We start from the raw sequence: 27,952 nt of genomic DNA, 5'->3' as shown, positions 1-27,952 counted from the left end.
GAGATAGTGCAAGACAAAGGAGCCTTGTGTTGTACAGTTCATGAGTCGCAAATAGTTGGACATGATTTAGCAATGAAACAACAACAAACATTTCAGCTATGAAGCCATCTGGGTTTGAACTTTTATTTTGGGGGGAGTTTGTTCTATATTTTTCTGATTCTATTTCATTCCTATTAATTGGTTTGTCAAGATTTTCTATTTCTCACTCATTCAGTCATGGGAGAGTGTATGTTTCTAAGAATTCATCCATTTCTTCTGTATTTTCCAATTTGTTGGTTTATAACTCTTTATAGCAGTTTTTTATTACACTTATGTGGTTTCAGCTGTAACTTCTATTTTATTTCTAATTTTATTTGGGTCCTCTCTTTTCCTTATGAGTCTTGTCAAAGGTTCATCAATTTTGTTTCCTTTTTGAAAAAAAGCTCTTAGTTTTGTTGATCTTTTCGATTGTGTTTTTAGTCTCTATATCACAAAATCTATGGCACACAGAAAAAGCTATTCTAAAAGAAGCTATTCTAAGGGAAGCTATTCTGTTCTAATTAAGTTTATAGAAATACAGGATTACACCAAGAAATGAGGAACATCTCAAGTAAACAGCCTAACTTTCCATCTAAAGGAGTTAGAAAATAAGAGCAAACTAAGTGGCTTACAAAACAGAAAGTTATTTTCCTACAAGATCTCACAGGCTAGGAGTACAAAATCAAGGTTTCAGCAGGGAGCCAAAGCAGTCCTTGGAGGCATGTCTCCTTGGAGCAGCACACTGGCGTCTTCCCCATGTCATCACGCAGTCTTCCCTCTGTGTTCTTCTGTGTTCTAATCTCCTCCTCCAATAAGGACACCAGTCATGAAGGATAAAGACTCAACCTAGTGACCTAATTTTAACTTAATTATCTCTTTAAAGGTCCTTTCTCCAAAAACAGTCACATTCTGAAGTACTAGGGGTTAGGACTTCAACAGATGGATTTGGAGATAAGGACGGGGGAGGGGACACAATTCATCCCATAACAGAAAGAAATTGGTCTCATCTTAAAAGGAATAGAATGCCCCCCATCCTGCAGGGGGTGGTCTGTGGGAGGTCAACGGCGGCCTCTCAGAGGGCATGTGGGAGAAGGGGGTGGGAGGGGGAAGCAGAAGCTCTGGTGGTTGGAGGGCAACCACCAGATGTCAAAGAAAAAAATTATAACAACAACAAAAGGAATAGAAGGAGGCACAAAGGAGAAAACAGATATGAAAAATAAAGATTAGACATTTCAGTATATTACCAAAAAAATGGGATAAATGTGTGAAGCTAGTATCCTTATAAACTATTCATACAAATATTTTAAAAAGAAATACAATATTTCCAGTAAGAAAAACATGGACAATTCACAAAGAAGGTGGCAGCTGAACAACCAGGTAAAAATTTGTTACCTTCACTTGTAATCAATAATATTAAAGATACTTTTTTTGCCTTTCAAATGAGAAACATTTAAATGATACCACTATATGCTGCAGAGAGAGCATGAGCTCAACTATGATGCTTTAAACTAGTTATAAAACTTTTTCAAAAGCAACTTAGTAGTATGTATCCAAATCTAAAAATTATGAAGCTATATTTTTAACTCATAACCCCAATTTTGGATATTTAGTCTATGAAAACCACAAAAAATAGGTTAGAGGCCATACTCAAGGCATTATTTAAAACAGAGTCGTAACTATCCACTAATAGGGAAATAAGGTATCTGCTTTGTAGGCCATTACGCAGCCACTGAAAGTGATAACAGGGAAGAAGCAGGATAGAAAATGGTTAACAGGGAAGAAGGGAAACAAAGATTTGGTCTCAGCTGGAGTCTATGCGGTGCTGAGTGCTGGTCTCTTTGTGACCCCATGGACTGGAGCCCGCCAGACACCTCTGTCCATGGGGATTCTCCAGGCAAGAAAACTGGAGTGGGTTGCCATGCCCTCCTCCAGGGGATCTTCCCCACCCAGGGATCAAGCCCAGGTCTCCCACGTCGCAGGTGGATTCTTTACCATCTGAGCCACCAGGGAAGCCCTGCTGGAATCTAGCTGTAGCCTAATGCTTTCCAGAGTTCCAAAGTACAGCTCACACCAAAAGAGTTGGCCCCACCTTGACACAAGAAAACAGCTTTCCATGCCTTCACAGAAGTTGGTTGGTTACTACCAGACCAGGACAAGGCTGCTTTCTTTCAGCCGATGGCAATTCCCTGGGGAACAGGATAGTTGGGCACTATTAAGGAGCTGACACTCAGGATCTCAGAGACACGTGCACTGGTCCCTGAAAAGGGACATGGGCAGGGCATCCATGGTACCAATAGCTAGCATCTACCATGCCTTGGCATCACATCCTTCTCTTAACTCTCACCAAGGAAGTATAAAGAGAGGGAAAATGTGAAATATCAATAGCATACTAATTTTACACATGATGTGGGGAACAGAGCCCCTGGGAAGATGACCCAAGAAGAGACTCAAAGGTAACAGACCACCAACACAGACACTTTTGCTTCTGTGTGACATAAATGTTTGTTACATATTATTTTCACCTTAGACTGTGATTATAATATAAGCTCCAGGAGGATGGGGATTTTTGTCTGCTATTTACACTGCAAGGAGATCCAACCAGTCCATTCTGAAGGAGATCAACCCTGGGATTTCTTTGGAGGGAATGATGCTGAAGCTGAAACTCCAGTACTTTGGCCACCTCATGCGAAGAGTTGACTCATTGGAAAAGACTCTGATGCTGGGAGGGATTGGGGGCAGGAGGAGAAGGGGATGACCGAGGATGGGATGGCTGGATGGCATCACGGACTCGATGGACATGAGTCTGGGTGAACTCCGGGAGATGGTGATGGACAGGGAGGCCTGGCATGCTGTGATTCATGGGGTCACAAAGAGTCGGACACGACTGAGCGACTGAACTGAACTGAACTGAACTGAAACATTTTTAAACACCTATTAACATTCAATAAATACTGATTGAATAAATTAATTCTTAAACACTGAAAAAAATGCTAGTTTTACAGAAACACAGTAAATAAAGGAAAAACAGCCTACGTTGAGAGTTCTAGAATCACAAAAGGCATGTACTAAAATATTAGATGTATGGACTCACGTGGCATAGATGACATTAGTTTTATCTTCACTCAAGACTCTAAGAATCCTAAACTAGCTGAATTTGACACTTTTACATTCAACATCTTTCCACCCTCAGTAAAAAACATTACTTAATATTCCACTCTATACCTGTAGTAAAAAATATTCACAGTTGGAATTCTAAACAATTCTATATGTAAGACTGAAAGTGTTGCCTACAATGGAAACTTGATATCTTTACTGTTTTTATATAAAGTATAGTAACATATAGCAATGAAAAAATTCAGTATTTTATTCATTTGAGGCATAACATAAAATACATAAAGTTTTTAAAATGTTTAAGACAAGATACTATTATCATAGCACAAAAGTTAATGAAATATCCTACAATGGTAGCAAAAGTGTATAAAGTTCTATTCTTAATTTAATTAAGTCTCCAAAAGTAGAAATTAAAAAATAATCTTTAAAGAGCTTTATGTAGTTCCGTATAATGTTCATTTTTGTCTTCACATCTAGAAAGCCTTCCTGTGTGATGTAGTGACTATTAAAATATTATATATTTATTTGGCTTTTAGAACCTATAAAACAATCTTTGAGCTACGACCATAATTTGTATTCTGGTATGATTTGATAGGAACAGATGGAAGGGAATCAGGACAGTAATGAGAGATTTAAACCTAGCTGGTTAAAAAAAAAAAAAAAAAAACTTTGAGTGTTTTATTGTCTATGAAGAGATGAGGGAGCTTACCAGCCTGTATCCCCTTTCCTAGTAGTCAAGAGGCCTCAATATTACCAGTGTTCAGCCCACTTATATAGTCAGATACAGATATATCACAATCTATTCAGTGTAGGAAGTGTAATTGAAATGCCTTGATTAAAACCAAAAAAAAAATGTCAATCAGCATAAGCAATAATGGCAAGAGATGCCTCAAAGGGAAATGAAACACACCTCGTGACTCTTGGCCATGCCTTTTCAGGTACACGGCCATTGCTCCATTTCTTCCCATAGCATATCCTCCAAAACTCAGAGTGGAGCTAACAGGCAAGATATGAAGTCAGTTGTTGATAACTTATTTAGCATTAAATCATCAGAGCCAGGAATTAGGAGGTTATAACTAACAGCCCTGTATAACCCCCAACTTTAAAAAAATTCACCACTCTGCTGACTAAATTCACATTACTGAAAAACAACAAATGAAAATCTAAGACAGTAAGCAAACAGTATAGTAGATACTTTAGAAAAACCTTTAATGTGTTGCTTTGAACAATTTTATGAAACAAATATGTAATGCAATTATATTTTCTATTAACCCATTATTTCATTATGAAATTCTTCATTCAGGGCTCAAAGGTTCTAGGAGTATCAGTGATGCCAAAAATCTAAGAAAATCTGACCAAGTCATAGCTGTTTGTAAAATTTTTTCAGTTTCTTTTTTTCAAAAAAAAAAAAAAATCTCTTCAGCATATGGACAAGGGAAGGTATGCTACATAGTGACGGACTTTTAATTTTTATTTGTATTTTATTGGCAGTTCAGTTGGTTTTGACAACATTTATTGAGCACCTACTATGTACCAGGCACAGTACTAGATGCTGGAAACATGAAGATGAGTAAGACATGGTCCCTGTCCCCAAGGAGCCTACAGTCTCTTGGAGGCAAACCAGTAGTGCAAAGACAGAGTTTATTCTAAAACAGACCAAAAAAATGTCAGTAATGTAGTTAATTTGGGGCCTTTAAATACAAGGGCATATCATTGTTTGTAATGTCAAGGCAAACAATTAAAATGAAGACCATTTTCATGTGATAAAACAGTAAAATCATTAAGACCTAACTTTGAAAGATTCACATGATAAAGGTAGTTAATACTTAAAATTTACACCATAGGTTTTCAAGTATTTCATACTAAGAAATATTATTGCCCACAGTTGTGCTATAGTCAAAGCCATAATTCCAGGTTGCTGACTCATTCACATCTCAGCATGCTGGGGCTCAGCTTCTCACTGAGCTTATGAATTAGAATGGCTAATTCCTCAGTTGCTTGGCTCTTGTCCTCCAAAAGTTCATAACGAAGGCTGGAGATATCTTGCTTGATTTCCTTTAATTCACCTATAGTGTTTGTATTAAAAAGCATATGATTGGTCATTTGCTCTTTGGATTTAGAAAAAAAAAAGAGTGAAATTCATACAACATGAATACATTCGTCTCATAATGTCTCCGACATAGTTATTTTGGATTTTTTTTTCCTTTAAAATGTTTAAGAAATGCTTTGCCTTTAAAAATGCACTGACTTTGGAAAAAAGCTATAACAGTAGTCCAACTGTGTTTTAAAAGTTTTTTGTCCTGGTTCAACCAATTTTTAACACAAGGTGATTTATCTGTTGGGGCTTCCCAGGTAGCAGATTTATCTGTTAACTAGTAATCTATAATCAGGATATAATCTATAATCAGGGTATCCCCTTTCTGTCTTCAGAGAGTTCCTCTGGTTCCCTGAGCGTAAGAGTTGACACTTTTATAGATCATCTCCCATTGCTAGCCTAGAATGGAATCCTATTAAACTGAAACATTACTAAAAATGAATCAATCTACTTAATAGGCAAATACTCACATGGAAGCAGTATATTTGAGGTCAAGTTTGAAGTAAGGGAAAGGAAGGAAAAAGAATAAGTGTTTTTCTTAGGGAAGCCAATGGTAATGACTATGGAGTCAAGGATACAAACAGTTTGTGTGGCACAAGCAATGGTGAAATTAAGAAGCTTAGATGTGATACCACTGGCAAGGTTTACATACACAGAAGACTATAGGAAACCTCTGGCTATTAAAACACAACTGTCCCCATAATTTAGCTTGGCAATATTTTGAGAATGTGCAGATTACAATTAAAAACTGGATTCTCTTGCAAAGAACTGAAATGTAGATAAGTCATTGACCTTGAAAGGTAACCTCTAGGGCATGAACTTATCTTGAATCCAAGAAATGATTCTTCAAATCACTGGCACTTTAATAGCATTTTATAATAGAATCACATGTAAAATATACCTTTCATGATATTTCCTGGTATCTTTATGATGTTTTAAAGTATAATCCATGTTCTTTGATTATATTTAAAAGACAGAACCTTTTATTTTAAGTAATCCTAACTCTTCTTCAAGAATACACACAAGAGTTATTGATTCTTTTCATGGCAAAAAAAAAAGTGGAGGTGCTTTTCCTTTCACATATGGCAACAGAGAGGAAATAAACTGGTCAAATTTGAAACCAAAACTCTTCCGTGGAAGAAATGGATTCTCACATCATTTGTTATCATATTTGGACCATAAGCCAGTGAGCTTCCTCTTGTCTCCTTACTACCATATCCTTCCTTGTTTTTGAGTTATGGGAAGCCTACATACCAAGTGCTGTATTTACCAATACGGGAAACATATTTATTAAATAAGGAGGTTACGTTATATGATATACTCTTTTAGTTAGAACTTCGTCCAAAACTCTAAATTCTCTTTAATTCATTAATTCTCATTAATTCATTTTCCTCTTTTGTGTAAAAGGACTTAGAAGATGAGTGCTTTTTTCTGAAGTTGTCATGGTGTCCCAATTCCCCACTTCACTTAATTTTTTTTTGTTTTCAGGGAGGTTATGGCCCAACTGATAAGGTTTTTGCTTTCTAAACTAAAACTCAATTTCAGTTCTGTCTCTGAGACTGTTTCTGGTGACCATGATTTGATTTTTTGCTGATTCCCAAACATACATTCTTAGATTTCTGTGCTACAAACACATAGGGTATTGACTCAGATTTGCAAGGGACTTCTTGCATTAATCAAGTAATGGCTTCAGAGTTCATCAACAGTTTAGCCCTTTCTTAAAACTATAAATAGATCTAACAGCATCTCATTGATATTGAAGCTGTAGCTTTCATTAATTTTTTTTTTTTTTTTTTAATTTTTGGCTGTGCTGGAAGGCATGCAAGATCTTAGTTCCTCAACTAGGATTGAAACACTTGCCCCCTTCAGGGAAGCAAGAAGTCCCAACCACAGAACCACCAGGGAATTCCCTGTAGTTTCCATTTTTAGGGCAACTTATTTTTTCCTGATTGATTTCTTTCCAACCATGGACCTGTGCTTTGGCTTACATCCCAGCACTTGATGAAAGGTTTTATAGTCCAGACAGATGCAAAGCCTAGGATATGCCTGGAAAATAGGTACGTTTAAGTAAGGTGCCAAGAAGAAAAGTGAAAAGCAAAAGAGAAACACCATATGACAAAAATGGGTTACAGATTTCTTTCTGGACAACAAGTAAAAATTTTTCTGCAAAAATGTTTGAGCTAACTCTTATTTTACCTGCATCATTGGAAAAATGTTAACACTCAGCTCACTGAAACAAAACTGAAACTACAGGCTACTCATGTTATAGGGAATAAAAACTCCCAGCCAGATGACACACTTTACACTCTAAGAATCAGTTAGAGCACTCTGTAGTGATAAATTGTCTCTGGCTGACATTTTAAATAACTGTTTATTTTAAAAGATAGAGCTTTAGAAATGAAACATCAGATCTTCCTATCAGTCGTGGAAGAACTCAGTTAACCGAGACTGGATTTTTAAAAATATCCTTCAATATGAAGTTTTCCACTGTTCATTAAATTAGTTGTAAAAAGATGTTTTTTAAGTTGAAGATGCTTACCTTCATTAACTTCATCATTTTCTTTGTCTACTTGTGCTTTCAAAACATATCGCTTTATAAGTCTTTTCATTATTTGCTGTTGGGCCAAAAAAAATTATATCACCAATGATACATATAAGCGGTCTGAATCTTATTTTCCAAAGAGCTTTACATACCAGTAAAGAACTCAGGGGAGAGAAACTGTACTAATGGAAGACTCAGGCAGATTTCAGAACTTAATCCCTTTTCACCTGTACTGAGTTTTTCTGCATAATCCACAACACTCCCTTGCCCCACCCTTCACCTCCACCCCCTCACCACCAGCCACCCTATTCCAGGAATGCAAGAAGCTTTACAAGAAAAGTTGAGTTGAAAGACTTCAATTCATGATTTTCTTTCATCTAATGATTTCTCTATACAATATTATCATCTACAGACACTACCGTATTTTTTAAAAAATCTATAAACATATGCTCAATACAGAGAATTTGGAGAGTAAAGAGAACAAAAAATAAACAAAACTCATCAATTATTCCACCATCCAAAGATAATCACTGTTGTTATTTTAGTGCATGTTTTTCCAACATCTTTTTTTTAATTTTGTATATAAACTAATTACTATATATATTATGTTTTCTAAATACCACATAGTTATATTATGTTTTCCTTTCACAGCAATATATACTGTGAATATATTTCAAATTCAATAAATGCTCTTACAAGATAATTTCTTATGCATATGGAAAAAATTAAATTGGAGCCCTACTTCACAGAAGCACACAAAAGTGAATCCCATGTGCTTCTTAAATATGAAAAGCAAAGCTTTTAAATCATTTAAAAGAGAGCACAGAAGAACATATTTATAAATTCAGTGCACAACTGGATGTTTCCAAACAAGATTAAAAATTGTAACGGAGTAGAAAAGATTGATAAACTCAACTTCATTACAATTAAAACTTCAGTTTATAAAGATACCAGAAAGAAAGCAAGCTACACACTGGGAGAAAATATTAATGATACTTACAACCTGTAAAGAATTTGGATCCAAGATATATGAAGAGCTTGAATAAGAAAAACTCAAATAATCCAACAGGGAAATGGGCAAAAAACAAACAGGCACTTCACTGAAATGGAATTGTGAATGGTCAACAAGCACATGAAACAATCTCAAAGTGTTTTCCTTAGGGAAATACAAATTACAATTAAAAGAGATACAGGGGCATGGGGGAAAAGGAGAGCTGGATGAAGGGAGTCATGGCACAAACTTCCAGTTATAACGTAAGGAAGTACTAGGTATGTAATGCACATGATAATAATTACTGCTGCAGTGCATTATACATGACAGTTGGTTAAGGGAGTAAATCTGAAGAGTTCTCATCCCAAGAAAAGAAACTTTTTTTCTATTTCTTTAATTTTGTATCTATCTGAGATCATGGATGTTCACTGAACTTACTATGATAATTTGATTATGTACATAAGTCAAATCATTATGCTGTACACCTTAACCTTAGACAGTGCTGTATGTCAATTATATCTCAATAAAGCCAGAAAAAGGAAAAACGTGATACAATTTTATATCTAAAAAGGGAAAAATTAATAGATCGTACAATGTCAAGTGTTGGAAAGGATGTGGGTCAATGGAACTTTTGTACTTTACTGGCATGAGTATAAGTAGGTCATTTTGAAAAAAAACAGCATTATCTTTTTTTTGAAATACGGTTGATGTACAATATGCTACTAGTTTCAGGTGTACAATAAAGTGATTTAATATTGGTTATTAAAAAATGGTTCTCTTTCCCGGTTTCACACAATATATCCTGGCAGCTTATTTGATACATGGTAATTTGTACCTCTTAATCCCCTATCGATTTGTTATTACCTTTAAAAACTGAACACTTGCATATCCTTTTACCCAGAAAGTCCACTTCTTGGTACAGGGCCTAGAGAAACTCTGCACATGTGGACCAAGAGACAGACATAGACAAGGTTTATAGAAACCTTATCTGAGACACAAAAACCTGGAAACAATCCAAACAAATACCAAATAGACGAATCATGGTATATTACACAATGTAATGCCATTGTGCTCACCAATGAAATTAGTTAGTGAAATTAATGAACCAGAGCCACACACAACAGTATAGATGAATCTTAGAAGCATAAATGTTGAATACAAAATTCAAGTTACAGACTTCATTAAGTATGAAATTATTCTCATAAAGTTTACTCAATAACAAATCCACATAATGCATTTTTCAGATTGCCATGTAATAGGGCTTCCCTGGTGGCTCAGTGGCAAAGAGTTAAAGAATCCCCCTGCTAATGCAGAGACTCGAGTTCGATCCCTGGGTCACGAAGATCCCCTGGAGAAGGAAATGGCAACCCACTCCAGTATTCTTATTGGAAAATCGCATGGACAGAGGAGCCTGGCGGGCTACAGTCCGCGGGGTCGCAAAGAATCAGACACAACTTAGCAACTAAACAACATATATGCAATAAGCCTGTATTTGAAAAGAAAACCAAAGCAAGAGGGTGAGAAACCCAAATTTCAGGATACTGATTACCCCTTAGGTAGAGGCAAGGGTGTGGCCTCGGGAGAAGCAGCAGAGCAGACTCCATTCTCTCTCTCTGGGAGGTGGTGGCTTCCTAGGTAGGCATATAGTTATACGTCACAACTGATTATGTGTTGCACACATACTTGTGCATATTTCATACATCACATTAAAAAGATAATAAAGGAAAAAAGTCTGAACGGAAATGCAGATATAGTGAGAGTGGCAAATATACCTCAGTTTTAAGACAGTAAAAATTATGAACCGAAGTGACCCACTAGATGCCAAGGTCGTGTAAAAAGGAGACATGCCGGATAATTCAAAATGTCTGTCTCAAATTGAGAAGGAATCCACGCTATCAAGAAGGAAAAGCCCATTTCATCAGTCATAAAATATACATAAAATGTGTTGAGTTGTGTGCAATCGGAACCTCAGGACAGACTCACGGCTGGGTGGATCTTAGCTAGGACTCATTCATTCACTCACTCACCAAATATTTAGCTCTGTGCCAGGTACCAGGTGGCAAGAATACCAGAAGAACTATACAAAAAAGATCATCATGACCCACATAACTACGATGGTGTGATCACACTCACCGAAAGCCAGACATCTCATCCTGGAGTATGAAGTCAATTGGGCCTTTGTTCATCACTATAAACAAAGCTAGTGGAGGTGATGGAATTCCAGTTGAGACATTTCAAATCCTAAAAGATGATGCTGTGAAAGTGTTGCACTCAATATGCCAGCAAATTTGGAAAACTCAGCAGTGGCCACAGGACTGCAAAAGGTCAGTTTTCATTCCAATCCCAAAGAAAGGCAATGCCAAAGAATGTCCAAACTACTGCACAATTGCACTCACCTCACACACTAGCAAAGTAACGCTCAAAATTTTCCAAGCCAGGCTTCAACAGTACGTGAACTATGAACTTCCAGATTTCAAGCAGGATTTAGCAGAGGAATCAGAGATTAAATTGCCAACATCCACTGCATCATCGAAAAAGCAAGAGAGTTCCAGAAAAAACATCTACTTCTCCTTTATTGACTATGCCAAAGCCTTTCACTGTGTATCACAACAAACTGTAGAAAATTCTTAAAGAAATGGGAATACCAGACCACCTGACCTGCTTACTGAGAAATCTGTACGCAGGTCAAGAAGAAACAATGAGAACTGGACATGGAACAAGAGACTGGTTCCAAATCGGGAAAGGAATAAGTCAAGGCTGTATGTATGTTGTCACCCTACTTATTTAACTTATATGCAGAATACATTATGCAAAATGCTGGCTGGATGAAGCACAAGATGAAATCAAGATTTCCAGGAAAAGTATCAATAACCTCAGGTACGCAGATGACACCATCATTATGGCAGAAAGTAAAGAAGCACTAAAGAGTCTCTTGATGAAAGTGAAAAAGGAGAGTGAAAAAGTTGGCTTAAACTCAACATTCAGAAAACTAAGATCATGGCATCTGGTCCCATCGCTTCATGGCAAATAGATGGGGAAACAATAGAAACAGTGAGAGACTTTATTTTGGGGGGCTCCAAAACCACTGCAGATTGTGACTGCAGCCATAAAATGAAAAGACACTTGCTCCTTGGAAGAAAAGCTATGACCAATCTAGACGGCATATTAATAAACAGAGACATTACTTTGCCAACAAAGGCCCATCTAATCAAAGATATGGTTTTTACAGTAGTCATGTACAGATGTGAGAGTTGGACTATAAAGAAAGCTGAGTGCCGAAGAATTGATGCTTTTGAACTGTGGTGTTGGAGAAGACTCTTGAGAGTCCCTTGGACTGTAAGGAGACCCAATCAGCCCATCCTAAAGGAGATCAGTCCTGAATATTCATTGGAAGGACTGATGTTGAAGCTGAAACTACAATATTTTGGCCACCTGATGTGAAGAACTGGCTCATTTGAAAAGACGCTGATGTTGGGAAAGATTGAAGGCAGGAGAAGGGGACAACAGAGGATGAGATGGTTGGATGGCATCACTGACTCGATGGAGGTGAGTTTGAGTGAACTCCGGGAGTTGGTGATGGCCAGGGAAGCCAGGCGTGCTGCAGTCCAGGGGGTCTCAGAGAGTCGGACACGACTGAGCAACTGAACTGAACTGCGTTTGGTGCCATACTATACACTGCAGATGCAACAGGAAACATAATCACTGCTCCAGGGAAGCTTCACCAGAATTCACTATGGCATCAACATATCAGGGATGTAATTACGTTTAGGGGACAATGTAGGCATATTCTTATAACAAGGAAAAACAAATGTTTATCAGTTCAAAGCAGCTTCAAAGGCAGTAATACAAATCAGTGGGAAAGAAAAGACTACTCAGCAAACAGCTCTGCGACAATAGATCATCCTTACAGGGAAGTTAAAAGGATAAGCCATAAGGAAAAGGTCGATAAATCTAACCGTATCAAGACAGTTTATAATTTTCATACAAGGAAGGATACCAGATAACATGTAACTTTATGCCAAATGGGATTTTTCCTGTTGTCCTAGAATTGCTGATAAACCCAAAACTGATGACAAAGGATGATAAGTACCCCATGGTCTAAGACCATGTTGCCACCTGCAGTTGAAGCCAGCTACTTCCCCTCAGAGCTTACTGAGAATCTCTAGACCAGTTCTGAACCTATCAACTTGCCTGTATTTGAATGTGTTTGAATTACTTACAAGCTACGGAATCTTGGTGACAATCTGTGTAGTGGAAATGTTAGAATATATCTTTTTATTATTTTTTTTGGAATATTTCTTATAAAAGGCAATAAAAGTAAATTACCTAGAAGGTGCTCAATTAATATAACTATTATTCCTTATTAACATTTACGCTTGTTTTACAAAGTCTTTATTAACCATAAATAATGCTGGGACTGCAGGCAAGGATCATGAAACTTCTGAGCAATATGTAAAAGTATCATTTAAAATATTATCTCTACTAGATTTCCAATGGAGCCTTTAATCAAAGCCAGTATCAAAAATTAAATTGGTCATTAACTGAATCATCTTCTTCCTCTTTTGGTTAAATTGCTAACTAATGCAAGGGAAGTCTATAAATTAACTTCCACATTCCACAGGCCGCCTGGAATTACCCATATATCTCTGTATGAGCCTGTGAGTCACTCTTTAAGGGAGACATTGTAACTTTATTCAGTGGACCATGGATATTCTCTGTCCAGGGTATGGAAAGCTTGGTGGTAGTTACCTCAAACATTATCTCCTGCAAACAAATTTAAGTTTCTCAGTCCTCCAGTAAGACTGGAAGAAGGAATGAGATTTGGATGGTTGGATATTTGCTATGCCCTGCCTTTCCAAAAGGCATCAAAGCTTTTCTTTTTACTTGCTTATTTTTTACTAATTCAAGTTCAATTAACAATTGGTGGAACTTCCCTGGTGGTCCTGTGGTTAGGAATTCACCTTGCAATACTGGGACATGGGTCTGATCCCTGGTTGGGGAACTAAGACCCCACGCACCTTGGAGCAACTAAGTCCACATGCCGCAACTACTGAGCCTGTGTGCCGCAACTAGAGAGTCTGTGTGCCGCAACGAAAGATCCCGTATGCTGAAATGAAGACCTGATGCAGCCAAACAAATAAATATTTAAAAAGTCAGCTAACAATTCTTAAGTACTCTATTAGACATTTTTACATTCATCTTCTCATTTACTCCTAGAGAGAAGCCAAAATTGATTGATATCAGCCAAAACTGATTGACACACATGCATGTATGCCTGTATGCATAGATTCCTGCATCTATAAAGTATGAATATAAAGTAACAAGATAGGTTTGGACAAACACAAAGAACTTGGAAGTAGAGAGCAGCATTTAGGGGAGGGAAAGGACCTTGTAAATCATGTGTTTTTCGTTTGTCATACCACTTATTGTGACATACCCTAACATACCATTGTGCAGCCTCCAAATAAATCACAGCGTCTGTGATTCAGACCCTGCTACTTTTTCCAGACAGCTGGTTTAGTCTATCTTGGGACAACTGTAGCTGTTAAAAAATTCCTTTGTATTGAGCCAAAAGTCTGCTTCACTGTACTTTCTTAACTACTGGTCCAAGTTTTGTTCTTTGGAGAAACGGAGAGCAGATCTGCTGCTTCTTCTACTTGATCAATGTCACTTCCTCTGCGTTTCCCTGGGTCCCCATACCATTTTATTGACATCACATCTATACCATGTGGCCATATCCCAGGGCTGTGTGAAGGTCCATCTACTTTTTTCTTTCCTTCCCTTCCTCTCCGTCTCTGTGCTGCCCTTCCATTGCAGTGGAGAGATCCCTGAAGCCATGGACCATATATCTCTGTCGTCTTACAACTTAGGACCATGCATAAGAGAGGATATCTTGAATGTGCCATGAAGCTTAAAGTGAGTGCCTCTTTGCGCCATGTGCTTCCAGTAAAAATCAAGCCTTCATGGATCAGACCATAGACCAGCATCCGGAGTAAAAACAGTCTAACACTCTCTGGGCCAAGGCTGTTCCCAAAACAGAGAAGGCTGGGAAAGCAGAACTGCCACAGAAGAGAGTGGAGAGAAGTCACAAGAGCCTACAGCCCAGCTTTTGTGGCGGAGTCTTAAAATATACTCCCATTTCTCAAAGTCAAATTAGGATATCTAAGTACTTTTAACTTGAATAGCACAGGTATTCATGAGAAGAATTTAATCATAGCTCTCTCTCTAAGTCTTTATGTTCTGGAGCTGAAGCTGAAGCTCCAATACTTGGGCCACCTGATGTGAAGAGCCAACTCACTGCAAAAGACCCTGACGCTAGGAAAGATTGAAGGCAGGAGGAGAAGGGGGCAACAGAGGATGAGATGGCTGGATGGTACCACTCACTCACTCACTGGACATGAGTTTGAGCAAGCTCCAGGAGATGGTGAAGGACAGGGAAGCCTGGCGTGCTGCAGTCCATGGGGGTCGCAAGGAGTTGGACATGACTTAGTGACTGAACAACAACAAGCCCTCCAAGTCTTTATGCTCTCCAGGAAAATCATTTCCAGTTTCACAAAAAATTTCTTTATATACATAAAAAATTCCAGCATGCTATTAATAATTAATGTTAATGTAAATAACACTGCCCTTGATCAGGGCATTTTTAAACATTTCCGTTGCTGCCCCTTGAGACACATCTGAATGTGAACGTGTTTTTGAAGTAATTGTCTTGGGGAAGAAACATTCATTTGAATGTAAAACATGTAAGGTGATGACCTGACTGGTGATGGTCACATGTTTTTTTTGAGGGTGGCTGTCACTATGTTCATTTATTTATTCTTGGTTACACTCAGTCTTTGCTGCTGCCCGCAGGCTTTCTCTACTTCTGGTGAGTGGGCGCTAGTCTTCACTGTGGTGCGTGGGCTTCTCATTGCAGTGGCTTCTCGTTATGAAGCATGGCCCTAGGGGCGTGGGTCTCAGAAGTTGTGGCACACAGGCTAAGTTGCTCTGTGGCATGTGGAATCTTCCCGGACCGGGGATTGAACCCATGTCCCCTTCATTGGCAGGTGGATTCTTATCTGGCTGTGACTATTTTTGAAAAACTGTGAAGTCAGATGGCACTGAGCCTTGTTAATACGGTGAATGATTAGCTGAGTTCCATAATGAGAAAGTAACAAAGCATTTTTGTGTGTCTTATAAACTAACTGTAAAATTTAGAAGTATTTCAAAAATATTCTGATCTGTGATAGAATGACTAGAATTCAGTTCAGTTCAGTTACTCAGTCGTGTCCGACTCTTTGCAACCCCATGAATTGCAGCACACCAGGCCTCCCTGTCGGAGAAGGAAGTGGCACCCCACTTCAGTACTCTTGTCTGGAAAATCCCAGGGATGGAGGAGCCTGGAAGGCTGCAGTCCATGGGGTCCCTAAGAGTTGGATATGACTGAGCGACTTCACTTTCACTTTTCACTTTCATGCATTGGAGAAGGAAATGGCAGCCCACTCCAGTGTTCTTGCCTGGAGAATCCCAGGGATGGGGGAGCCTGGTGGGCTGCCATCTATGGGGTCACACAGAGTCGGACACGACTGAAGTGACTTAGGAGCAGCAGCAGGCCTCCCTGTCCATCACCAACGCCCAGAGTTCACTCAAACTCACATCCATCGAGTCGGTGATGCCATCCAGCCATCTCATCCTCTGTCGTCCCCTTCTCCTCCGGCTCCCAATCCCTCTCAGCATCAGAGTCTTTTCCAATGAGTCAACTCTTCGCATGAAGTGGCCAAAGTACTGGAGTTTCAGCTTTAGCACCAGTCCTTCCAAAGAACATCCAGGACTGATCTCCTTTAGAATGGACAGGTTGGATCTCCTTGTAGTCCACGGGACTCTCAAGAGTCTTCTCCAACACCTCAGTTCAAAAGCATCAATTATTTGGCACTCAGCCTTGAACAGTATGACTAGAATTAGTGTATTCTAAAAGTCACCCCTTTGAAGGAAAACTCCCACTTAGCAGATTAAGATCTGGAATTTCCTTAAGGTAAGTCATATAATCACACTACGTGAAACAAAAATTCCTGGTGAAACAAATACACCAGTTGTTATCGCTCAAGGAGTTCTTAACAGGTAGACTTTATTCTAAATATAACCAAGATATTTATATGAAGTTTGGTGTGTATATAGCTGAGTGAGATCTCTTCCCTCTGTTTCTCTTTTTTTCTACTATCAGTTTTGAGGAGCTACAGAAGATTATACCACAGGCAGGGGGAATTCATCTCCTTAGAAAATACAAAAGGTACAGGATTCTGGAGCCTCTAGGCATTTAGCAAGGATCATTTCCTGTAAAAGCACAGCAATTTTCAATGTGACAATAAACTCAGATGTTTCTCCACTTCTAAATCACTCAAAAGCTATAAGGAAAACAGGAAACAGAAACACTAACTCCTTCATTAATAACACTTAGAGGAACCCATTTTTTTTTTAGAAAGGTTATGAAAAGGTCAAATGGGGATGTGGAGGCATGCCAAGAGCAGACATTCGCGGCTGAGGACTTCCCCTGACCTTTGATACCAAGTCTTCCAGAAGCTTAGAATATAGGGCTAAAAGGAGAACTGTAAGGAAAAGTTGTATTTGCTAGAAGAACTTTGTCAGTGAGGTGGAGAGTCCGCCATGTGAACAACCATTCGGTGCTGTTCTCGACAAGAGAAAAGAGTAAACTGAACTCACGTACACAACCCTGTGTGCCTGTGTGTGCTAAGTCGCATCTGACTCTCTGCAACCACACGAACTGTAGCCCACCAGGCTCCTCTGTCCGTGGGATTCTCCAGGCAAGAATCCTGGAGTGGGTTGCCATGCTCTCCAAAGGATCCTCCTGACCCAGGGATCCAACCCGCGTCTCATGTCTACCTGCATTGGCAGGTGGGTTCTTCACCACCAGCACCACCTGGGAAGCCCCACACGATCCTGTACCTAAAGGCAAATTCCTGTTAGCTTGGGATGGGGTCCTGGAATTCTCTGACCCCACTCCAACTTCCTGAAAGCAGCTGGTCTGGGAGGAACTTACTTCATTCAAGACTGAGTAATAGTAAGAAATCTACAGAACATCTGTACTGATAGTCCAAGAAAAAAGGATAAAACAAACAGCAAATAAAGAACACACATAGAAAAGTGCAAAAGAAGAGATGAAAACATATAATGTCATTACTAATATATAATCTTTTTAAAATAGGGGCCGATCCTGTCTTGAACCAAGAGCCCAAGGAAAATGCAGTAAGCCAAAGGAGGAAATGATATTTTTAAGTTTGAAAATCTCAGGAAGAAGGAGGAAGAAAACATTAAAATCATCACAGAAATAAAAGATATATTTGAAGCAGTGCATATGAAGATAGACAGGAATAAAAGACAGGATGAGAAAAAAGGAGCCAAAGGGAGAAATGGATAAAAAAAAAATTTCAAAAGGCATAGAGGAAAAAAGATGCTGCAGACTTCTGATTGGTCTCTTTGAAGAGACTCCAAATAATGGACTGGAAAAAATATTTCAAAATATAGTTCAAGGAAATTATTTAGAAATAAAAGGCATGTACTTAAATGTACAGACTAAAACGACATATTCCATGCCAGAAAAAATGCATACAGATCCAATCTACAGGACAATCAAGTTGTTGGATTTAAAAGGTAAAGAAAATGTGGGCATTCATATCAAACTCTCAGGTCAAAGGAAGAAGCATATAAGAAAAACCATCAGGTTGCCTTCAGATTTTCCATACCAACATTCCATTCTCAGAGCAGCAGAGCAACATAGATAAATACATCGAGAAAATAAAGTCATTATCGAAGAACTTCACAGCTGATCAATATGAATATACAGAAAGTAGAAAATAGTTTAGGACATGAAATAACTCAGAGAACATAGTTCCCATGAGCTCTTTTTGAAGAAACTGATGGAAGACAAATGACCTGACAGAGAGATGAACGGAAAATTAAGGCAAAAAGACAAGTGGGGAGTACTGACTCTGTTTAACTAAAGGACTAAAACTAAAGCAAATGTGGATTATAATCCTACAAGGTAGTGAAAAGGATCAGAAAATATCCACCCCCCCCTCCAGGTATACCACTGGAACATAAGAACTTTTTGAGCTGAAGGCAATTAAGAAGCAAAAACACAGAAAGAGCTCTCTGCCTTCCTCCCATCTGCTCAAGCTGCTGCTGCTGCTAAGTTGCTTCAGTCGTGTCTGACTCTGTGTGACCCCATAGTACTGACTCTGTTCAACTAAAGGACTAAAACTAAAGCAAATGTGGATTATAATCCTACAAGGTAGTGAAAAGGATCAGAAAATATCCACCTCCCCTTCAACCAAGGTATACCACTGGAACATAAGAACTTTTTGAGATGAAGGCAATTAAGAAGCAAAAACACAGAAAGAACTCTCTGCCTTCTTCCCATCTGCTCAAGCTGCTGCTGCTACTAAGTCGCTTCAGTCATGTCCGACTCTGTGCGACCCCATAGACTGCAGCCCATCAGGCGCCCCCGTCCCTGGGATTCTCCAGGCAAGAATACTGGAGTGGGTTGCCAAAGAGCAGGACATAAATTTCCCTTTGTAAAGGTCTTCCCCCTCCCGCCTCTTTCCCATACCAAGAGGAAGAGAACAACCATCATCACTAGCAACAGACAGGTAGCTCAGAGATGGGTCTGCACAAACACAAACCTCACTCTTCTGTTAATCTCCCCACATATTTACCTTCCCACAATTTACCACCCCTGGGAGCACAAATCTCTCTTCGTTTCGTCACTTCTCCACAAATTCATTGCCCCTTTTAGGATGGTATCTAAGTCCCAAATTCTAACTACCCCTTTGAGTTATTCATAACTGAGTTCTCCCATGTGTTGGCATTTTGCACACATAAATAAAACTATTTTTTTTCCTCCTGTAAACCGGCCTTTTGTCAGTTTAATTCACAGGCCCTAGCTACTGAACCTAATGGAGAGAGGAAAGATTTTATGCCCTACCCCTGCAATTCTAATATTTAACTAGCAAAAGCTGGGAGGAGGAGGGGGGAAATGGTGAAAGATAAATACACTGATTTTTTTCATATTTTAGCTTGAAATTTATAAATCAAGTAACAGATACAGGTATGTGCACAGCACCAAGACAAATAATATAATTCATTTCAGCAGAGACTGCCAATTCTCTTCCCTTGATTTTTAGCTCAGTACATAGAGACTAGGAATTAAGACTCATTTCCCAGCTTCTACTGCAGATATGTTGTTTCTGTAACTTTACTGACTCTCCTTAGAGGATCGAGGCATCTTTATTCTCTATCATTGTCTGACTATATTTTGAAATGCAGAAATAATAGTCAGAGCTCTGGTAGCTTTCTTGGACCATAAGATCATGTTCAACTGAAAGCCAATCATGACAAGGTAATATGACAGAAACAGCCTGGGTCTGTGACAGTGGTAGACAGATAACAGCCCTGGAAGGGCCACCTCCAGAGTTATTGAATAGAAGAGAGAAACACACTTCCATGTTCTTTTAGTTTATGCAGTGGTTGGTATTTGGTGGTTTTCTGTGATTTGCACCAGTCAATCCTAACTAATATAACACTCTGAGGAGTACTTTAAAATGATACTGGACACAGGAATGAAAATCTGAACAAATGGAAAGGTAAAAATATTCTTACAAAGTAAGACACAGCATTATAAATGAGTCGATTCTTAAGTGAACACCATCCCAATAAAAATATCGACAGAATATTTTGCACACTAGACAATCTGACTCTAAAGTTTAAATAGAAAAATAAGAAAGAATAATCAGGAAAATTATGCAAAATAAAAATCTTAAAGTAAGGACATATATATGTGTTTCTCTATATTCTGTTTGATTCTGTTTTAAACTGTAATAATTAAAACAATGTGGTCCTGTAGAATACTGAAGTCTGAGAAATAAATCTAAGTATATAAGAGAATTTAGTAAATGATTAAAGTGATATTTCAAATCAATAGAAAATATAGATTATTCAACACACCCAGCTGTGTGATCATCTGGAAAAAAAATATATTGGGGTCCCCACCCACACATTGCATAAAAATGTATTCTATACAGGTTAAATGTTATAATTTAAAAACTGAAACAGGAGAGTACCAAGGAAAATATAGGTAAAAATATTATTAAATATCCCCATATGGGAGAGGAGCATTTGAAACAGGACACAAAATCTGAAGCTGTAAAAATTTTGTAAAGTTGACCACACACAATTTTTAAAGCTGGGGTTAAAAAAAAAATATATATATATATATTTGTACTAAATACATATATATATATGTACTAAAAAGACACACACACAAAAACTGGGGAGGTTACTTACTACAGTATTGCCTGTAATAGCTTGTAATGGTTACATTATATTCCATTAAATCGATGTATTTAATTTGTCAGTCTTCTACTGATAGAATTAGAGCAAATACTGGCAATATGATAGAAATAGAGCAAACATTTATATCAATAGAAGGCTGATAAATTAAATACATCCATATAATAGAATATACTGTAACCATTACAAAAGGCTTCCCTCATAGCTCAGTCAATAAAATCTGCCTGCAACGCAGGAGACCCAGGTTCAGTTCCTGGGTGGGGAAGATCCCCTGGAGAAGGAAATGGCAACTCACTTCCGTGTGCTTGCCTGGAGAATCCCACAGACAGGAACCTGGCGGGCTGCAGTCCATAGTGTCGCAAGAGTCAGAGACAACTTAGCGACTAAACTGCCACCATATCCCCAAGGGAGGCTTTGGCAGTCAGTGTGCTAAGCAATTCTGTAGAGTATGCCGCTTCTGAGAAAATCTTATGAAGAGGACCATACCCTTTAACTGATATTATCATTCATTATAAATTCTTTGATCCTCATTCTTGTGATCTTGTACTCAGCAGCAATCTAAAGCTTTGGTAGTCAAAATGTCAACCAGAAGAGAAGAACTATACCCTCTTCTGAGTTAGAAAACAGTGCTGAAATGTCACATTCAATATCACAGTGCAATAAATATTTTATTAAGTAGTACTGATGCAACAGTGTAGCCTAAGATTTCATTCGAAAAACAGATTATGTGCAGAAATCTACCAAATTTTTGTACTGTGAGAACATTATTTTCCTAATATGCCGAATCTCCCACTGCTTTCTCCAGTTCAAGGTACATGAAAGTGACCTTTGGAAAACTGTGGCGACACTTTGCTTTCAATATCACAAAGGTACTCTTCTTCTAAAGAAAAGAAAGAAGAAGAACTTGGACTCTGATTTCTAAAGTGCTCTCCAAATAGCATACCATTTTCTCTGTTCTGTTTTGACCTCATAGTACATAGGAAGTGTACATAATTTTACTCACTATTCACACACACACAAGCACATGCAAGCATACACACAGATAACCAGCACAGAGACATGTGTGGAAATATATTCAGATAAAGATAAATGTCGGTGAATGCTTACCTGATAACGTGTTGGCTGATTGAGAATGCTGTTAAAACTGTGTGATTCAAAAACTCTTGAGTTAGACTGAGTGAAGAGGTTTAACTAGGAAAAAATACAATTAACCTAGTAAATTAGAATACACTTATTTGGAAATCATAAATACAATCTACTTTATTCTCCTTGATAACATTTCTGGAGTCAACATTTCCGAGGGACGTTTTGTGGAAGCTGAGTTGATTTCAAAGGCAAAAATTAATGTGAATAACGTGCTCACATTTATCAAAATGTTGGCAGAATGTCCTGTAATAAACCTATTGAAAAAATATTATTTTAAATTTTTTCTTGAAAAAAATTTTTTTTTTTAAGTTGGCTGGTGTTAAACAATTGTTCCTGGGGTCCTTGAATACTTTGTCAAAACGCCTTCATGGATTTGGGAAGAAGTTACATGAACTAACTCCACCTGCTTGACTCTGATTCCTCTTCTACATTTGAACAGAAACACACTACATGTTCAGATGGTATCATTTGGCAAAACAGGACCAAAACATGTCTTGCTAAGTGTCTTGGTCTTAGACTGTGTCAGTTTCACCACTTTGAACAGAATTGGACTCAAGTATTTGGTTTTCCTTTCTAAGGGTTAACTTTTGAGTGGGTAGAAACAGAAAGCAAGAAGAGACGCTCCTTACTATCTACCCTTCATGTACGTGAACAGGGCCTGCATTTTATTTGCAGATATGCTACTACCTATAAGGTGTGATTCAAAGGCAGGTCCCTTTATCCAAAAATACGTGCTCACTCCACCACCTACCTTTCCACCATCATAACTCAGGAAGAGGCGGGATACTAGAGGGGTAGGAAATGGCACTGATAGGCAATGGTTCTCTTGATTTTGTCCTCTTTTCAACAGTGGCAGGAAAAAACTTCGGGGAATAAAGTTAATTCTATTTTGCCGCTAAAGATCAGTCTCTGTCGACTAGTAGGGCTTCCCTGGTGTTAATTCTCCTATTTTGCCACTAGAGGGCAGTCTCTGTTGACACGTAGAGCTTCCCTGGTGTTAATTCTCCTATTTTGCCACTAGAGGTCAGTCTCTGACTGTTGACTGGGGTTAGCTGTAAAAGACTGATTTCTTGAGTTTCTTCCCTGTCTTCTAAAAAAGAAAAACAGAAACATAATTTCTCCAACTTTCTGTTAACTAAACTCAGGACACAGAGATTATCTATGACGATTAATAAGATTAAAGAGATAAAGGCAGCTCCATGTACAACTTAAAAAATATAATCCAAATGGCAGTTTTTAACCTGCTATGGGGAAATGGGGAGGCTAAGCAGCCTGGCTCCTGAGAAATCTGTGCTCAGCCTTCCTTCTGTCTCCAGCAACTGCCCTGAGGAAAGCTATTCTTCCTGCCAGTGGTACCATGCAGGCAGGAGAGGACACTCTGAACAGAGAATATCATCTGTTCCCCTCACATCTCTGCAAGCAAGCTGCTTTAAAGCAAACAAACAAACAGGGGTCTAGGTGGCCACATGCCATCTGAATGTGCTCTCTTCAGCCTCTTCGTGTTTCTCCCCTTCTGCCTTATGACAATATTAGGAATGAAGTCAATGAAAGTCAGAAGTTAGTGAAATCAGTTGCCTACAGAAAGAAAACTTGAAGGTGTGACATCCTAGAGCTGAGTTCCCATGCTCGAACAACTTCCTTTTCAAATAATAAAGCCTCAGAGAATAACAGTCAAATCCCCAGAGTAACAAAGTCCATTTCAGCAGTAGCAAGAGTCACCCAGGATGGCAATTAGAGTCCAAATCCTTTAAGAGACCAGCTAAGCTGCAGCCAAAGGCATGGCCTGTGGGGAGGAAGAGGGGCAGAAACCAAGCCAGAGAGCCTCAGCTTCTGAGCAGGAGGTAGCCAGGTCCAGCAGAAAGAGCTAGACTTTGATGCTGGAAAACAGGAACTGCACAACTGCCCCACACTGGCAAGCCCCTGTGACCTTGCATGAGTGAGTTATTATAATGACTTCAGCTGTCTTATCTATAAAATGGGAGTAATAATAATACCTACCTTACAGCGTTGCATGAGGTTCAAATGTACGGCAAAGCACTTTGTAAACTGTGAATGAGGAAGGGCACTGCTATCTGTTGAGGCTGAAATTCTGTACATCTCATAGCATCCTCACAGTAATGCTATGAAGTTTTCTCTCTTTCAGGTGAGACTATTACGGTTCAGAGTGATGAAATGAGTTGTCCATGTTGCTTTCTAATAAGCCAGAATTCAAACCCAGGTCTAATGCCAAGGCTCTCTTCCTTACATTATGCTGCTTTTCACTGTATATAATGGGGTATTATTTGAAGTCACAGCCAATCACTGTCATGCAACTTAATATCCTTAAGAGCCCATATTCAGGTCAAACAAAGAAGGTTTAAAAGGCTACATTCTTAAAGAGTAAGATGAAGGGTATTACAAACCTCAGAAATGCACATCGCTTTTAAAAAGTAAGAAATTAAGTTGTGCTAATCCCATCTTTACCCTCAGCATCAACTGAGGAAAAATATGCACTTTATGGAGGTAACACTGCTATCTTGTGGGCTCCCAGACTATTATAGCTACAGACCATTTTCACAACTTTCAGGCAAAACTGTTCTTTAACCCCATACATTTGCTCCTATCTGTTTCACAACCTATTATTTGAGGTTCTGCCCATATCCTTCTGTCTCCTATGCCAATTCTATCTCTGAAAATAAAGTTCATGATAATAAAGGGCTAGTGTGAAACTCATCTTTGTTAAAATTGAAGGATGACTCAACCAGGACAACTCAAATACAAGCCATTCTTGATTATTTATAAAAGGGAGTTTTAATGGTTAATATATGAGGGTGTTCTAAGCCTGCATCACTTTTATGATATTAAAAGAAAAAAGGATTATTTAGCTCAATAGTGGATTTCTACAAATAAGAAGAATATGGTAGTGGTGAACTATATATACAACCAACAGGAAAATTTAAGACTAGAAATATGTAACTTAGAATAACAGTTGAGAAGCATGGAAAACACACAGAAACAAAGTATTTTCTGATAGTAACTTTTAACAAGTTAAAGAAGTTTTTTGCTTGTTTTTATTTTGGTGGTTTACATGAAATTCTGACTGAAAACAAAGCATAGACTAAGTGACTTCTTGGAACGTTATGAATATGTTAAGTATTAGTCTATGAGGAAGTATGGAATGGACAGTTACTTTCAACATCTTCTAAGTTCACGCACCGAACAAACATCAAAAGACAAGGAACATTTATCCTCAGGTCTCAGTAAGCTTTTGATACCTACCCTGGACTTTGAGTTACCAATGCCCATTTCTATATCCTTCTGTAGTCTTCTCCTTCTGCATTTGGAAAAGTTAATGATCCGCATGATGAAATAAACAAACGACTTTGGACTAGGAACTAGACTGAAGGGTGGAGGTAAGGTTTTTCCATCATCAAAGTAAGATAACCAAAGTTTCGAGCGAGCAAACTTCCATTCTACATCACTGTCATCCTGTGTCACAAAAATAGAAAAAATATGATAACTTATTTTAAAAACTAAAGATTCTAGTAATTTATTCCAGTAGGGCCTTACAATGAACCTACATTATGTTTTGAAACAGAAAAAGTGGTATATATACATTTATCTGCATATAATCTCTATTGAGCTATATAATATTATAAGCATCGCTCTCATGATACATTTTTTAAAATTTTCTCTTCCATATTCCTCTGTCTGTACCCACTGAAATTTAACCAGAATTTTCTGTCTCCCATCCAAAAAAATAAAAATAAAACAAAGCAAAGAGCACAAGAAAAATTCAGGGTTAAGGAAGGATGAAAAGATTAATTTTTCTCCCCCAGCCCAATTCTGCATATTTAACAATATTTCCCCACTTTCCTTCCTCATCCACACCCATCCAAGCCAGACTGTAGATATATCATACTACACTCCAAGAGCAAAGGAGATAAATGGCAGTATTCAAATAAATTGCACTTTGGAGTTAAGTGTCTTCAAAGGTCACATAAGGCCCTCAGTGGCCTATTCCTGTCTTACAGCGCCTTTCGTTCTCAGTGCTGCCCCCTGGTGGTGGGCACAACCATTCTAACCGGGAGACGGAGAGAAATGAAGAGCTGGTCCACGGGTGAAAGGAGTTGGCTCAGTCATTTCATCCTGCCCAGTCTACCATTACCACACTGAAGCAGGTGTTCAGGGCACCACAGTTTTCATCTCTGGAGGATCTAACTTCTCCTTTGAGAACACTAACTTACATATTTCTGAAACACAGAGACTCAGTGAACTTAACAAACAGCAAAGTACTAAAAAGATATGGTACACTAAACTGGAGGAGATAAGAAAACATACACAGTGATGAAGAAAGGTACCAAATCAAGCGCAATCCAAAGCAAAAATAGATTTCTAGAATACTAAAAAGTCTGACTGCACCAAGACCATCATTAACGTTTGACAGACGTCTCGTAAGTCCTCTACCATGATCTTTCAGATGGTTCTGAGAGAAGGCAGCATGATGGTAAATTCATGGGAACTCCGCTGTGCTCCTAGAAGACACTGGAAAGTGCATTACCACCTATCCAGGCGGAAACCACAGAGAAGGGTCCTGCTTGGTGTTAAGCCTCTTTGTAGACAAGGGCAGGATGTCCACCACAGGACACAAAAGCAGACGCGGTGTGCTAGTAGAATGAAATGGTAAGGACAGACACTGTGGGTAGAGAGCAGGCTTACCTCAATCTCTTGATATGAGCTATTAATCATAGCAATGAGCATGTTGAGTAAAACAACGACCATAGTTACATTATATATTCCATATAGAACATATCCTATATTCTCTATGAATTTGTGATCATACTTGAGCACAACAGAAGTGACTTCAGACAATCCAAATATTGACCAAAACAAGGTCTTGAAACTTTCTTCTACACTGTTGAAAGAATAAGGTACATGGTAAATAAATGAACAACTTTCAGTGTGAAAAAGTCAAAAGTAAAAGTAAGTTATGGTCTGAATATTGAACAGATATAAAACGCTATTGTAAAATATCACCATAATACCCCAAGTATAATTATTTGGGGCTTCCCTGGTGGCTCAGTGGTAAAGAATCCGCCTGCCAATGCATAAGACACGAGTTTGATCCCTGGGTTAGGAAGATCCTCTGGAGCCAGAAATGGCAACCCACTCTGGTATTCTTGCCTGGAAAATCCCATAGACAGAGGAACTTGGTGGGCTACAGTCCATGGGGTCACAAAAGAGTCAAAAATGACTTAGTAACTGAACAATAACACAATTATTTTATTATGATACTTAATAGAAATTTTTCTCTCAACTTTTTAGAAATTGGTGATTAAATGATGCTGATGCCTAGTTTTTCCAGGAGTTATCATCAAGAGAAAATTTTCTGAGCTTGGCAGGTGAAAACAGAAGTAATGCCCTGATACCCATTCCTTTCTCCTAAAAGGATGAAAGTTTGGGGTTTGATTTTGCAGGCGGTTTAGAATTTCAAATCAGGTTTTCTAGAACAGCACAAAATAGGGATTAAAATTATATATCCACTTCAAAAAAGTATGTACAAATGTATTCCTTGCAGCATGGCAGTAGAGAAGAATGAAAACTACCAAAATATCCATCAACAGGAAAGTGGATAAAGAATTCTGGTACATCCACAAACAGCTATGCAGCCACTGGGGGAAAAACAGATCTAGCTTCATGTGTTTATATAAAGTGATATCCAAGATAT

The 27,952-nt window shown here is 38.4% G+C and overlaps 1 protein-coding gene across 2 annotated transcripts in view; it reads right to left on the bottom strand.

The window, feature by feature from the left end:
• Window positions 1-4,753: 4,753 nt before the first annotated feature.
• TRPC3 (transient receptor potential cation channel subfamily C member 3) overlaps window positions 4,754-27,952 on the bottom strand; it is a 71,905-nt gene continuing 48,706 nt past the window's right edge. The window contains exons 8-12 of one of the 2 annotated variants that reach the window (XM_040250562.1): window positions 26,944-27,139; window positions 25,504-25,713; window positions 22,207-22,290; window positions 7,764-7,839; window positions 4,754-5,195 (exon numbers count right to left, since the gene is read on the bottom strand). In XM_040250562.1, coding sequence (XP_040106496.1) covers window positions 5,053-5,195; window positions 7,764-7,839; window positions 22,207-22,290; window positions 25,504-25,713; window positions 26,944-27,139 — 709 coding nt within the window. In that variant the 3' untranslated portion in view covers window positions 4,754-5,052. The remainder of the gene's footprint in view (window positions 5,196-7,763; window positions 7,840-22,206; window positions 22,291-25,503; window positions 25,714-26,943; window positions 27,140-27,952) is intronic. The other variant, XM_040250563.1, reaches the window with a different exon arrangement.

Source organism: Oryx dammah, unplaced genomic scaffold (assembly GCF_014754425.2).
Source record: "Oryx dammah isolate SB20612 unplaced genomic scaffold, SCBI_Odam_1.1 HiC_scaffold_12, whole genome shotgun sequence".
In the NCBI taxonomy this organism is placed as follows: Eukaryota; Metazoa; Chordata; class Mammalia; order Artiodactyla; family Bovidae; genus Oryx; species Oryx dammah.
This window is presented reverse-complemented; position numbering and strand designations above follow the sequence as displayed.